General features: G+C 34.2%; 2 protein-coding genes and 1 long non-coding RNA gene across 4 annotated transcripts; 1 reads left to right on the top strand and 2 right to left on the bottom strand.

Moving 5' to 3' along the window:
• The first annotated feature begins 62 nt into the window (after positions 1-62).
• LOC143588728 (uncharacterized) lies at positions 63-4932 on the top strand. Of its 2 annotated transcripts, XR_013145159.1 has the most exons (6): positions 63-224; positions 3705-3765; positions 4003-4107; positions 4203-4509; positions 4601-4672; positions 4716-4930. XR_013145159.1 is itself a non-coding variant. In XM_077069655.1 (5 exons), exons 1-5 carry the CDS (start codon positions 84-86, stop codon positions 4620-4622), a joined length of 636 nt encoding a protein of 211 aa, XP_076925770.1. In that variant the 5' UTR covers positions 63-83; the 3' UTR covers positions 4623-4932. The 2 variants fall into 2 exon arrangements, 1 of the variants encoding a protein (XP_076925770.1); XM_077069655.1 differs by having other exon boundaries at positions 4601-4932.
• Positions 4933-6451: 1519 nt separating this feature from the next.
• LOC143588726 (putative WRKY transcription factor 32) lies at positions 6452-7406 on the bottom strand. Its single transcript, XM_077069654.1, has 2 exons — positions 6847-7406; positions 6452-6755 (listed from the first exon to the last, which is right to left on the bottom strand). The coding sequence occupies exons 1-2, from the start codon at positions 7404-7406 to the stop codon at positions 6452-6454; spliced, it is 864 nt and encodes a 287-aa protein (XP_076925769.1).
• Positions 7407-7921: 515 nt separating this feature from the next.
• Positions 7922-9801, bottom strand: LOC143588727 (uncharacterized). Its single transcript, XR_013145158.1, has 6 exons — positions 9711-9801; positions 9582-9626; positions 9356-9406; positions 9145-9256; positions 8928-9022; positions 7922-8283 (listed from the first exon to the last, which is right to left on the bottom strand). It is a non-coding gene; the product is annotated as an uncharacterized LOC143588727 (long non-coding RNA).
• Between the last annotated feature and the right edge of the window lie 3942 nt (positions 9802-13743).

Raw genomic sequence — 13743 nt, 5'->3', positions numbered from 1 at the left:
TAGATAGAGAGAGAGTGACTGCTGCTTGGTAGTGTGGTGATCAAGTTATCATTATCATCCCTAACCGTAAAATAAAAATAAAAATGGTGGCGACAGATTTGAAGACGGAGGTGAAGAAATTGATGGAAAAACGGACTGCTTTAGAGGTGGAGATGAACCTCATCATCGAGCGTCTTTCTCAGCCCGGCGGCCCTGGACTCTCCGGCAATCTCGTCGATTCTGAGGTTATAACACTCACTCTATCATAATAATATTTATATTAGTTTAATTCATCTTTCTCTATATATTAGTTTAATTCGTTTTTAGCATGATTGGTTTTGCTTTTCAAAATGGGGTTGCGGCGCAGCTTGTTTCCCGTTTGCCTGCCACTTTATTGTAATCGTTTTATAGTTAATTATATATAATATGTGTTCGACCAAAAAAAAATATTAGTTTAATTCATGTTTCTCTATATATTGGACTATTATTGATTTGTAGATAAAGAAATTACTACCTATTTATTATGCAGACTACCAATTCAGTAGGAACTCATTATTAAGACTTCAAACAGACCGTTAAGACCTAAAATCCTCATATCGTCGATACTCTGCTAGAGGTCCAATAACCGTCAGATATCAACTGCTGCATAGGAAATTACGCTGTTACAGAACATATACATCACTAGCGTCTTGCATTTGCATCAATTTTAGGTCTAATGTTGTTAGCCAAACTTGTATAGAACTGGCATAAAGGCCTCTCTTATCTTTCTTAGGGGTGTGCAAACCGGAACGGACCTATTACAAATGGGTCGGTACGGGAGGTTTAGTTGCCAAGAATCGTTTTCATTATTTTATGCAAAATAGTTGGCTTCCTTGGAACCCTTTGGCCTACCTAATTGGCTAGAGTGCTAGATAGGCCTCTAAACGAACCGAACGTTCGGCAGGAAGTTCGTTTATTTAATAAACGAACGAACATGAACACATGTTTTGTTTGTTCGTTTATTTATGTTCGTGTATGTCTGCTTATTTATGTTCATTTATGTATTCATAGAAAATAATTAAAAATTATCTAGATGAGTAATCTACTTAAGGTTTTATATTTGTTAATTTGTCTTCATTTAAGTGTTTTCATTTATGTTCGTTTATGTTTGTTTGTGTTTATTTGCGTTTGTTCATATATATGCGTTTATCTTTATTCAGTTATGTTCGTTTAGATTTTAAACAAACGAATATAAACAAACACAAATGTTCATTTTTTAGATAAATGAACATGAACATGAACATAAATATTTGTTCGATTAAGTGTCCGTGCCCTTTTAAAGTTATATGAACGAACACGAACATGCCCTTATTTCTGTTTGTTCGATTCGCTTACAGTCTTTCATTATTCACGATGATGAACATATCGGTCTCAATCTCTAGGCTCTACTGATTTTTTTTGTGTTCGTGAACACATTCATTTTCTTAATGAACGAACACGAGCGTAAAATCTCGTTCGGTAAGTGTTCGTGAACACAATATTTCCTTAACCAACGAACATGAACAAGGCCTTGTTCGTGCTCATTCGTTTCGTTTACAGCCCTAGTGCTAGATCACCGAAAGAGGAAAGTATTAAGGAATGAGCACCAATCAAGCTATCATATTCAAACCATTTGAAATATTCAAACCCACCATATGGATACACAACTTTTATGTTACGGAATGCATATGTCTTAATTTGTTGTAATTGCATTTCTGTTTCCTTAGGCTTAATTGATACATGATCTTTTGTTAATCCAAATATTAATTTTATCAAAATTGTACAGATGCAATTCTATCAAAATATCAATTTTGTTTTATCAAAACAACTAAGGGCCTGTATATATCCTTTTGTTAATCCAATCAACTATGTGATACATGATTCAACCCTTAAAAGGAAAATAGTGAGAAGAGTTCAAGGTTGTACAGTAAGTAGGCTTGGGTCATGCAAAATTGCAAATCATAAGATACTCACCTGGCAATTAAACTGCTGCACATTACCAAACCAGAGTTCAAGTTTCTTTTTAAAACGGGTTCATGGGTTATAAGAGTTCCCGCGGGTACTACCCGTGACTCCGTGAGATGATCAACCCTATTTTTTCGGATACAAACGATTAGGAACTACTGAAAGTTTGCACATAAGTTGTTGATGAATGAGGAAATTAGGAGTTTTCAGTTTTAGGCAAATAGATTTACAACACTTACAACTACAGGTCTTATTGAATAACAGGTTATAGGTTTCTGAACAATACATCCTTTGCTAATATTTGTTTCCCCATGAATATTTGTGTTTCAGTGAGGTGCCATGATCACGTAAGTTCTAACCGTTCCTTTGATAACTAATGTACACTCTCGTGGTTGTTTTTTTCTTTCTGAAATATAACAAACAGCCCGTTACATACTCTATCATATCATGATGTATGTTTAATACTGTAGTTACTTTCTTCAGTATTCAAATCGCGCTCAAGCCTCAAGATTCGATTCGGGTTGCATTTGAATTTGAAGGTTTGGGTTTTTTTTATTTATTATTCGAATACGAATACGATTTAGTAATCGAATTTCGATATGAATACGAATGTATGAATTTAAATTCGATTCAATGTTCGAATCTAAATTATACCTTTTATTTATATTATAAATATACATATTAATAAAAAAGATAAATTACAAAAGTCTTTTAATATCTAAATATTAAAAATTAGAAGTTAATCATTTTGGTTATTAATTCATGTAATTGGATGTTACCACTTTGAATATTTAGTATGTGACTTTGAATGATTTATTTGTTTTATAAACTTGTATTTTTTGGTGTTGAAAAACTCAAGTTTGTAGTAGTTTTGAATTTGGAATTAAAATAAATGATTATTTGACTAATTTCGAATCAAATTCATTCAAATCGAACTGGCTATTTTGAATCGAATCGAATTTGTTATTTCGAGTTTGAATTGACTTCGAAATCAGCTTCAAAATTTCAAAATTCGAATAATTCGATTCAAGTAATTATAATATCCGAAATTCGATTCGTTGAACAACCCTACTTGTGTGTGCAAATCTTGCTTATTTGACCAATTTGCTGCTTTTGACTCCTTACGGATCTTGTATGTACAACATGCCTCTCATAGCTAATTACAGTGCACCTCGCGCTCTCTTAGCGCTAATACCATGACGCTTTACCAGAAAAGCTTTTGGTGAAAGCTGTGATAGTATTATAATAACTAGTATGTTGAGGTAGATTATCATTGCTTTTCTATGGGGTGAATGTGAAGCTTGTGTTACTATGATTATGCTCATCGATCTTTGCATACTAAATTAGACATAAACATTCATTGTGTCTGTGGGTATCGGTCAGTTTCTTCTGTTTTGGTCAAAATTGTAGAATCTTGAACAGTCTCATTATTTATATATAATTTACTATAAAACGATTACAATAAAGTGGCAGGCAAACGGGCAACAAGCTGCGCCGCAACCCCCTTTTGAACAGTTAAAGGTCCATTGACCTATTTGTACATACCTCTATCTATTGCAGTGGAACTAAACTCTGTATTTGTAATTCAACTTTCCATGTTAAATGAGATCTTTTGTCTTATAACTTTTTAATGTCAAACTAAAATGGTACTGGTACATCTCTTCATGATCCTAATTCCTAACCACTTTGGGAGTTTGGAAATTGACTTGGAGTGACATTTCTGAAAAGTTTGTTTTCTGCAGGGGTTTCCGAGGTCTGACATTGACATTCCAGTCGTTCGAGCTGACCGACATAGACTTGCAGGTTCTTGGTTTACTTATCATTGAAATACAATCATCTGAGTTTACTATTTTAAGCTTTATGATTATTTGACTCGGTTATGTAGAACTCAAAGCAATTCTTCTTTTACTTATGCCAAACCTATTTCACATGCTTGAGTTTCTCTTATCTAATTCCAATTTCAAAAATTTAATTGCATTGTCATTGATTCCTAATTTGTATTAGCTGCTACATTATTATTTCCATTGAACTTCTATACAGCACTAAGGAACAACCACAAGGATATCACAGAGAAAATAAGCCGAAATATTGAACTTCTCCATTCACAAAAGCTTCCTTCTAAATCTTCAACCACTTTGGACTCAGGTCAGCATCGTTAAACATAGTAGTGTAATCGAGACGAGCCACTCGCTCGAGCTTAAATCGGATTACAGTTTCATTGTTACAAGGTGATGTTGCAGGTTCCAATAGCCAAGGTATGGTGGGTATAAGTTCATCAATGAGTGTGATGGATGTGAATGTGAGCAGGCCATTTGCAATGGTGGATGAAATAAGTGAGGAATCACCAGCAGCAGAAGATGGTTTACAACTTGGAGATCTAATCGTGAAATTTGGGAAAGTTGAATATGGTGATAATTTGCTACCAAAGCTTGCTTCCGAAGCACAAATGAATCAAGGGCTTCCTGTTCCTATGGTAGTTATGAGGCAGGGGGCTTTGATTAACCTTGCTGTCACGCCTAGAACATGGCGAGGCCGTGGCTTGCTCGGGTATATTTTATTAATATGAGCATTTTAATAAACTTTAGGTTACTTTTGACTCATTTGACCAGTTCACTAATCCATATACTCGTGTTTGCAGATGTAACTTCCAGATCCTGTAACGTGTTCTTACAATCTTGTTAAAAGACAATGGATGTTTTCATATAGTTGCGTATACTGTTTTCGTTGGTCCGTCAATGTTAAACTGTTTCTAGACTTTATTGCCTCTAGTGCATTAATTGCTTGCTGCAATATCATTATTCACTACAGTATCTAGTTCAATTTTCCATTTTTTTGAATAGAATTCAGTTCCTAAAAAGGTTTTATAATTTTAGTTTCTTAAATTGATTCCTGAAAAAAGTTTACATATCTCACTCTTTTGGCTAGTGCTTTAAATTTATACTTATTCAGGTTTAGGTACTATCAAACTTTGAAGAACATGTTATATTTTCTATTCTGTGCACTAAATTGTTCAGTTACTAGTTTTCGGATGCCGTAAGTTACATTTTCAGAATCTTATACTAAGCGTGTTTGTGGTTATGTTTAACCGTATCTTTATTATCGTGTCAAAAATATACACCCTAACAATATACTAACACAAGGAAAGCGAATTTCCTAAGCAGCATTATTGAAAAATCAAGCAACATATTAAAAAGGATTTCGAGGTTAAAGACCAAAATACACAATTCAAGGCTGAAAGCTAGAATGCACACTTTTTTTAAGATATAAAGACAAAGAGACTGAGAGCGCGAAGAGGAATCAGAGATGCTTACAATGATGCAGCGTGAGATCTGAATCTTCCAACAACTTTTCAATTGCATATTTGTGTGATAGAGGATGAGATATAAGCCTTTTTAACACTATAGCGATAAAATCAACTTCCAGTCATTTTCTTCTCGGTCTTACATGTCATATTAGATTACCATATTTGTATTGACTTTTCTCTATAATGAATTTAAAGAGGAGCTAGATCCAAACAGAATGAGAACAAATCGAAATGATAAACAATTGATTCATAAAAATTAAACGAGAATAAATTAGAGAAAATAATCATAATTTGAACAATCAAACGATAACGATAAACGACATACAAATCATTCGGGAATTGAAATACACCACAAACAAACATCAATATAACGCATGTGTCATCATTAACATTGTAAGAGAGTATTTAATAATGCATACAACAAAGTATAATTCTTAGTGCATGTAGTGGGATCACCAATGCTTATATACTAAGAATGTTGAATGCATATGCAGTGTGTGTCAATAGTTACAACATAGCGACATATGCAACTTATACAACAATGATTCCACTAAATTAACATTAGTAACATATATATAGTGTAATCACCAATGCATACACTGTATGCAACAATGACACAACAAAATTATAATCAGTAAGACAATAAATGTAGTGTAATCATCAATGCATACACTATACTAAGAATGCACATATAAGTATATAACGTATTCAATAATGATCAAAAGTAGTTAAGTATCATCAATAACATGTGTATGATATATGCAACAACAAATAAAGCGAATAGTTTTGGTTTATCAAAACCTTCTCTCTTAAAAGCTTATTATGTTGCTACTTTCAAATCTCAACCAAACATAGGATTTATATCTTTTGCACAATTTAATAAAAGCACACGTGTTGGATGCTTGAGGTAGGAGATCTTGATTTATGGCTTTACACTTTCATGCCTAAAGCTAACTTGTGGAGCTTGCTAGATGAGAACTTTCATAAACCGTTTAGGTTTTAAGCTTCAATAATAACCTATTAATATGCGTCCCAATAATTCAACTATGTAGTGGTTATACAACTCAAGTTCCAGATTCTAGCTACACTATATCTAAATCATCCAATATACCATAAACCTCATATACAGCAGAATCCGACCAATCATCTCGAGCATCAGGTTACATCTTGACAAAGCATGGCCTCTCAACAATTATTAATTTCAAATCCGACACTCAAAAGGGTTCGCGCTCGAGCAGATTCGTTGGTCCTGACAGCTTCGTTGATGGAAAGTTTGGTTGACAAGTGTTCCCTTCTCTTGTATTGAATAATGTTTGTAGAAGCAGAATTACTAGTAAGAGTAGTAGGTGGGCCCTGTCCCTTTTTTGGTACGGGCATATCGTGATCATGCACTCCTTTGTATGTTATGATTACTTCTGATGAACCATCAACAACTTTCTCGATATGTTTCCTAACCGTACATCCAGCAGACGTGCACCTGTAGTAGTTCCTGAAACAAAAATGTTCAAGTTCAGCCAATGAGAATTCAAACAACAGTGTGCAATCGTTCAAATTTTCATAATAACGTAACACAAATGCACCTTGGGTGAGGGCTTCCCTTCACTATTTTCTGCCCATACTTCTTCCATCTGTACCCGTCTGCCGACATTTCCACGTCAGCAGCTGCGTGTACAATGAGCTTGGGTTTTTTCGGACTCTTCAAAACAGAACAATTCTTTTCCTTTATCCGTTCAGCTTGAATCAAAGACGTTGCAAATGATTTTCTTTTCAGTGATTTTGGAGTGAATGAAATATCACATTTCTTTGAGACCACTCTCTTAGGTGGATCATGTTTGTGCTGGCCTTTATAAACTCTCTTTACAGTCACACTGAACCTATCACAAGATTCAATCTTCTTAGCATCACATGCACTATATGTGCACTTGTAGTAGCTTCTAGAACCTTCAGGACTCTTCACTTGCTTCATGCCATACTTTCTCCAGGTGTAACTGTCAATTGTCCGGCCTGTTTCTGACCCGCCAGCATTCGTGACCGTTGTTGTTTCTGATATTATAGTGGATGAAGATGGAACCCTAAATCCAGGTGTAACTGTTTCTGATATTATGACCGTTGTTCGTGAACTGTTCACTAAGATATTCATTTTGTTTTAAAGAAGAACACAAACAAAAAGAGTTTTGTCCGGTTGTTGGTGAACAGTTGGCTTGTCCGATAAAACTTAACGAACGAACTGAACAAGGGCTTGTTCGGTTCGGGCGTTTAGAGCAATTATTATTATTCCAATGTTGGTGTACCTTCAATCGCTCTAAAGCATCTTATCGCAATTCGAATTGAACGGGAACCTCTGACAAATATAACGACACGCATAATACAAACAAGTTTATAGGAAGGAAATTGAATAATAATAATCTTATTACTCACCGGATGGTACAATTAGGTGTAGCGATTTACAAGTTGTTGAATTTTGGTCGTTTGAGATATGATGATGAGGAGGAACCTGTAGTAACTAGTTTTATACCCGTTTTAATGTCATAATAACAAACTAACTTTCTACAAACTTTAAATAAAAACATTGTTTGTTTTAAATAAAAGTACAATCGTATCTTATGAGTGTAAAAGAATAACGGACTTTATTAAAAGAAATACAATGCAATGAAATTCAGTACAACAATTGCACAGACCTACATACATTCATGCATACTAAGATCGCATATGGGTTAAGAATGGGTTAATCGGAGGTAAAAAAGATCGCATATGAGTTAACACGGGTCACTTTCTGAGTCCAATTGGACCAACACCACCCACCCACACCATCAAATGTAGCCATCATCTACCCGTCACTGCCAATATAAGTGCGAGCACCGCCAACACCACCACTCTCTCCAGCAACACCCCCGCCGCTACCACCGGTACCACAACCACTTTTGCCACTTGCACAGATTCCTCGCCACCACAACCAACACGACCAATCTGTAGGAGTTGCAGTGCACATATACTCACTCCTAACGCATATCAGTTTTCTGTGATGCTTTACGTATATCAAGTTAGAGTCAGCAATTTAACAATAGGCGCCAAAATAAAGAATTAATAACCTGAAGGAATTGTTCAGCAAAGTTCTAATGCAAACATGTATGCTTCATGTTTAAGTTTAGCCACAACTGGTACCGTTAATGGGCTAAACGTGACCCAATAATAAAAGCATTTTCTTAAACCGTCCGTTAGTTAAACAAAAAATTTGACCCATGACTGGGTTAATTTGACATGCTAATTAAAACCCTTTTCTTACCCGTGAATGAAACAAAAAGTTGACCCGTTACCGGGTTACGTGTGACCCAACAATAAAATCCTTTTTTTAATCCATTAATGAAACAAAAACTTGACCAGTGACCAGGTTAAAAATTGACCATAAAAACCTGTTTTTAACCTGTTAACGAAACAAAATTTGACCCGTTACCAGATCAATTTGGCCCGATAATGAAAACTTGTAATTACCCGTTAATGAAACAAAAGTTTACCTTTTATCGGGTTAAATGCGACCGACAAAGAAAGGCCTTTTTTTCTTTAACCCGTTGAAGAAGCAAAAATTTACCCGTGACCGAGTTAAATTTGACACAATAACAAAAAAAAAACTTTCTTTTACCTGTTAATGAAATAAAAAGTTTACCTACTACTAGGCTGTTACCACTAATTCACTTAGTGTGCCTTGATGGATTTTAGCCACTCCACCAGTTGCCAAGATAGAAGCACAAGGCGCCACAGCTGTGTCAGAATAATAAATCAACATTAACGTGTGTGTGTTTGGTGGGGGGGGGGGGGGGGGGGGGTTGGGGGGAGGGAGAATACTAAGAATGTTTTGACTCAAGTCTATCCTAATGATATACCTTCTCCAAGGAGGCAACCATGGCCACAACCATTTTGGAGGCTCAAGGCGACTTTTTCGAATATATTCAAACGTAAAGTGGTATAGTGGCGTTTTCTTATTTCGAGTGTTACCTTCATTATCAAATTAACATGAAAAAAGAGAGAGGAAGAAAAAAACAAATAAACGATTAATCAACAAATTAAGTCTCAAATAAATTATTCCAGTGATACCTTTGCTGAATAACTCAAGTGTTGGGTAGGTTTTGTTTTCATAAAGTAGTCCTGCAAATATGTTAAACGCGTTTAAGTATGTGAAGTGCAAAGTTCTATTCTTAAATATGTTAAATGTACTAATAATCAAACAATTGATAGTGATAAGCCTGAAATAGAAACATATGTGAATCATGAATGCCAGAAATTGAATAAATAGCTATATCCTTGATGGGCATTTATTTACCATATAATGGGGAAAGTGGAGTAAACTTCAAAACATCTCTAATGCCTAAAATCAATTACAAAATAAAAATCAGTCTACATGTTTTCTTAGTTGAAATTTTGCAGATTTGAAACAGGGTCATGACAATACCATAGATTCGTTGAAGTAAGTTTCGGTTCAAGCATTTCATCAAACAGTTGTTTTGTTGTGGCTGAAGATTAAAGGGCTGAGACTAAATTCCTGCAACAACATATATATATATATATAAAGGAAATCATTATTAGTTTTACCAAAATCTTCAAAGATGGTTGTTGATTATTCCCACTCGAAGCATACCAAACCACCCCCAATGGAAATAACACATACATATGAACTTTGGGGAATGTTTGGATGTGATTTTCGAAAGACATGAATAATCTGATTCATATGATCATGCAGCATGTGTAGTAGAAAAGCTAATGACAGTGCCCAATTTACCATTTTATTAAGGGGAACAATATATCTATATCTATATCTATATTACATTATTATTAATATAGGCAGCCTTCAACTACCTCCATTCTCTCTCTGTGACGCCCCAATATTTATGAGGGTTCACCGCCGACCATGTTTCAGGCTAGAATCAATTTCACTCCGGCCTCCATTAATTGCAGCCGCTACAATTACCCTCGTTATATTATTTGGTGACTTCAATTGAATTAAATACCATTCATTGCCTCCACTAGCATATATCCCAACAGTCTTTCTGAACTCAAGCAGCGGCCGACACACTTTCCAATTCTAAATCTTCCTCCTTTGTCTAGGTATAACAACAATTTCGTTTGATTGTTAATTGGTAATGACAATTCCAACTTCTTATGTTAAGATTGTGGGTTTTATTTTGTTGAAGCTAATTATAGTTTCTTGATTTCTGCCCTTAACAACAATTTCTAAGGCTCAACTGTCATTAACCATTGTTCATGTATTGATTGGTAAGTTTACCATAAGGTGAATATGGCAGTTTGTAAGAATCTGATTTTGGTCTTTGATTTGTTCCTGGTTTCTCTTGTTTGTCTTGTAATTTTGGTAATTGTATTGATGGTCAGTTTTCTAAATGCTCAACAGTTGACACGACAGTTTGTCTTGCGGTAAAATCAATATTTTTATGGAATGAAACAGATGAGGAAGGTTAATATGCTTGACGGAGTTACTGTGGTTCGATCCAAGTAGGTTAAGGACGAACTTGTTCTTGATGGAAATGACATCGAACTTGTTTCAAGATTTTGTGCTCTAATCAACCAGGTATCTTTCTTTTTATAAAGTTTCGTTTGCTTGATGGATCCGATATCAGGCCTTAAAAGCTTCCCGGCTGCTACGAATGATGCGACTTTAAAATAAGTTATTATTTCTCAACAGTTAAATGCTATAGCTTTTAGTTTTGTATACAGTTTTAAAGATATTGAAATAACAGATTGAACATATTCATATACTCTTGCATTTTATATGCACATTTCTTGCGATTTGTCATGGAATTGTTACATGATGGAAATAATTTGATATTTTTTTGGTTTGATAGATAAAAAAAATGATCCAAAAGCGGTCAAGATTTACAAATAAAAAGTGCATGAAAAGTTTTGTGAGAATAAGAGAACGGTAGCTGAACGCAGGAGTCCATTGTATGATGGACCTGGTGGAGTTTCAAATTTATGTTCTTGTTAGTCACCTACCTCAGAAAAAGGTACAAATACTATTTTTAATGAAATATTGCAAAAAAGACGTTTATGGGCATCTGGATATTTGTTTTCAAAGTGATCATTTGAACTTAAAGAATCAAAAATCATCTGAACCATTCTATCAAAAACATAGTTGTTAAATTATTATTATATTAACCCTAAATAATTGGACTTTTAATTGGTGTCTCCAAACACCAAAAAGTAGTTATTACTTGATAATCATTTTGCAGCATATCCAGCCACCCTATCAGGGTTCATAACATTGAAGCCTATTCATGTGTAGGCCATAATTTTATCTTATATGACATTTTATGAAATAAAGATGTAATTGCTGGTTCTATTTGCTTGGCATCATAAGATTAGATGTGGCCCATTTAGAAATGTGTGTATTAGTCAGTTTGGATCAGTTTTGGGCTTAACCCAAATCTGAAAAATCAAATTTTGCATTTTGAAAACCGTTTGGTTTTCTCAATGGGTTCGGTTTTTATGAAGTGAAGATGTAATTGCAGGTTCTATTTGCTTCGCATCATAAGCTTAGATGTGGCCCATTTAGGAATGTGTATGAGTCGGTTTGGATCAGTTTTGGGCTGAACCCAAATCTGAAAATTCAGTTTTTGGATTAGAAACCGTTCAGTTTCGGTTTTCACAATGGGTTTGGTTTTAGTTTGTTATCTAAGCTTGAAAATTTTGTGAAAAAAAAGACCAAATGAAATATTTGTGCTTGAGACTTTAGGTCTAAAACTTTATTAACTAACAATAAATTGACTACCACACATTTGAGTTTGAGATTTTGGGCTACACTAATTATCATATTTGACACCCCGTATAAATTGTTTAAAGAACATCAAGTTTGGTTTATTTACTCTAAGGTTGACCAGGCATATTGTAGAAGGTAGCAAGCTTGACTTTGTGCCCTTCATTTCGATTTTATACTTAAAAATAACTAACTAAAACTTATCTTAAAAATATTTACATTTGTTTTTGATTCCCTAGATTTTAATTTTTAGTTTGTTAGATTCTAAAGTTTAACTTTAGGTATAAATTCTAAATTTCCTAAGGATTAACATGCAAAATTCAGTTAGGTTTTTTCAAAATAAAAAATCATAAAACCTAACCGTCGGTTTGTATTTCAGTTATTGGTCAATATCTTTCGGTTTCATGCACACCCGTTGACTCATCAACCGGATATTATTTGTAAAATCGCATAGATTAACTTATTGTTTCTTGGAAAGTTTTGGCCTCTACAAGCTTACAACAAAATGCACAGAATAGGTTTTTAAATTGCTACTCCAACCACAACATGAGTTGGTTTTTTATTTGAATCAACTTTTTATTATGTTTTAAAGTAGACATTTTTATGATGTTGTGCTGGAGTTGGCATAACATGAATCTGCATATAATGATTGGTTTGGGCTGAAGTTTAAAATAAAAACAGAAAAAGAAAAAAAAAAGATAGTGACAATACATTTTTAAGCCGAGGTAGCTAGCAGATTTTGTTTTGTGTGCACTGGCAATTTCCAAAACGGTTTATGGGCGTAAATAAATAACATAATTGAGTAATGTGAAAAAAAAGTGCCGGCTTAAAAAGATAATAAAGCTAAACTGAGGTGTAATGGGCCAAAAATTATTAAAAGATTATATTAACTAACGTAAGAACAAACAAATGTAATTGTTTTCAGTTCTTTAGTGTTTGTTTCGGTTCATGAAACCAGTAGGTTTTGGAGAGTATGGGTTTAGTTGATTGATTTTACTTAGATTTTGGATTAGTGTAGTTCTTATCAGATCAATTTTTTAAGGTGGGGTTTTTTAATTGTTGGATGGTAATTTTTTTAAAGTCTAAACTTACAATCTAGACTCAAGGCTTTTGCTGAATTCTATAATGTAACATGTGGACTTTTATTGTTGAGTCAGATAATGGACGATATTGGTTGGGTCTGTGAACTGATATCTCGTTTAATATAATGTTGGACATTCCAAGTATTTTGCTATGCTGAAATACTTTGTTTAAGTCTCGTGGTTGCAAAAAAACTTTCATTGCTACCTACTGAATTTCTGTTGGTCCGTCGGTAGCCCTCTTGGATGTTTGTTGGTGACCTTATTATGTTTGTAAATTACTTCATGGTTAGCAACTTGACATGTGCTCAAAGATGACATGCGATACAACAAAATGCCAAGGAAAAAAAATCTTTGTGCCGGCGACATATTGAGGACCTGCAACAGTCAACAGTTGACCAAGATTTTGAAAAACATCAAGATGATAAAACAATTAGTTCAGTTGATTTTAGATAACATGTGTTACTTAGATAACAAGTCTCCAACCTAAATTGAACGTTCATTATATACATATACGAGTAACGGAAAATCAAAAAGAATTGTAAGCAGTAATTTATTACGAATAGTAATATTATCTTTAGTATTAAACAGACAAAAGTACTGGTAAGGGGGTTATGAGTGATAGACTAATAGTTGTG

Source organism: Bidens hawaiensis, unplaced genomic scaffold (genome assembly GCF_021521415.1).
Source record: "Bidens hawaiensis isolate Kalapana, Puna unplaced genomic scaffold, B.hawaiensis_p1.1 tig00036739_1, whole genome shotgun sequence".
In the NCBI taxonomy this organism is placed as follows: domain Eukaryota; kingdom Viridiplantae; phylum Streptophyta; class Magnoliopsida; order Asterales; family Asteraceae; genus Bidens; species Bidens hawaiensis.
This window is presented reverse-complemented; position numbering and strand designations above follow the sequence as displayed.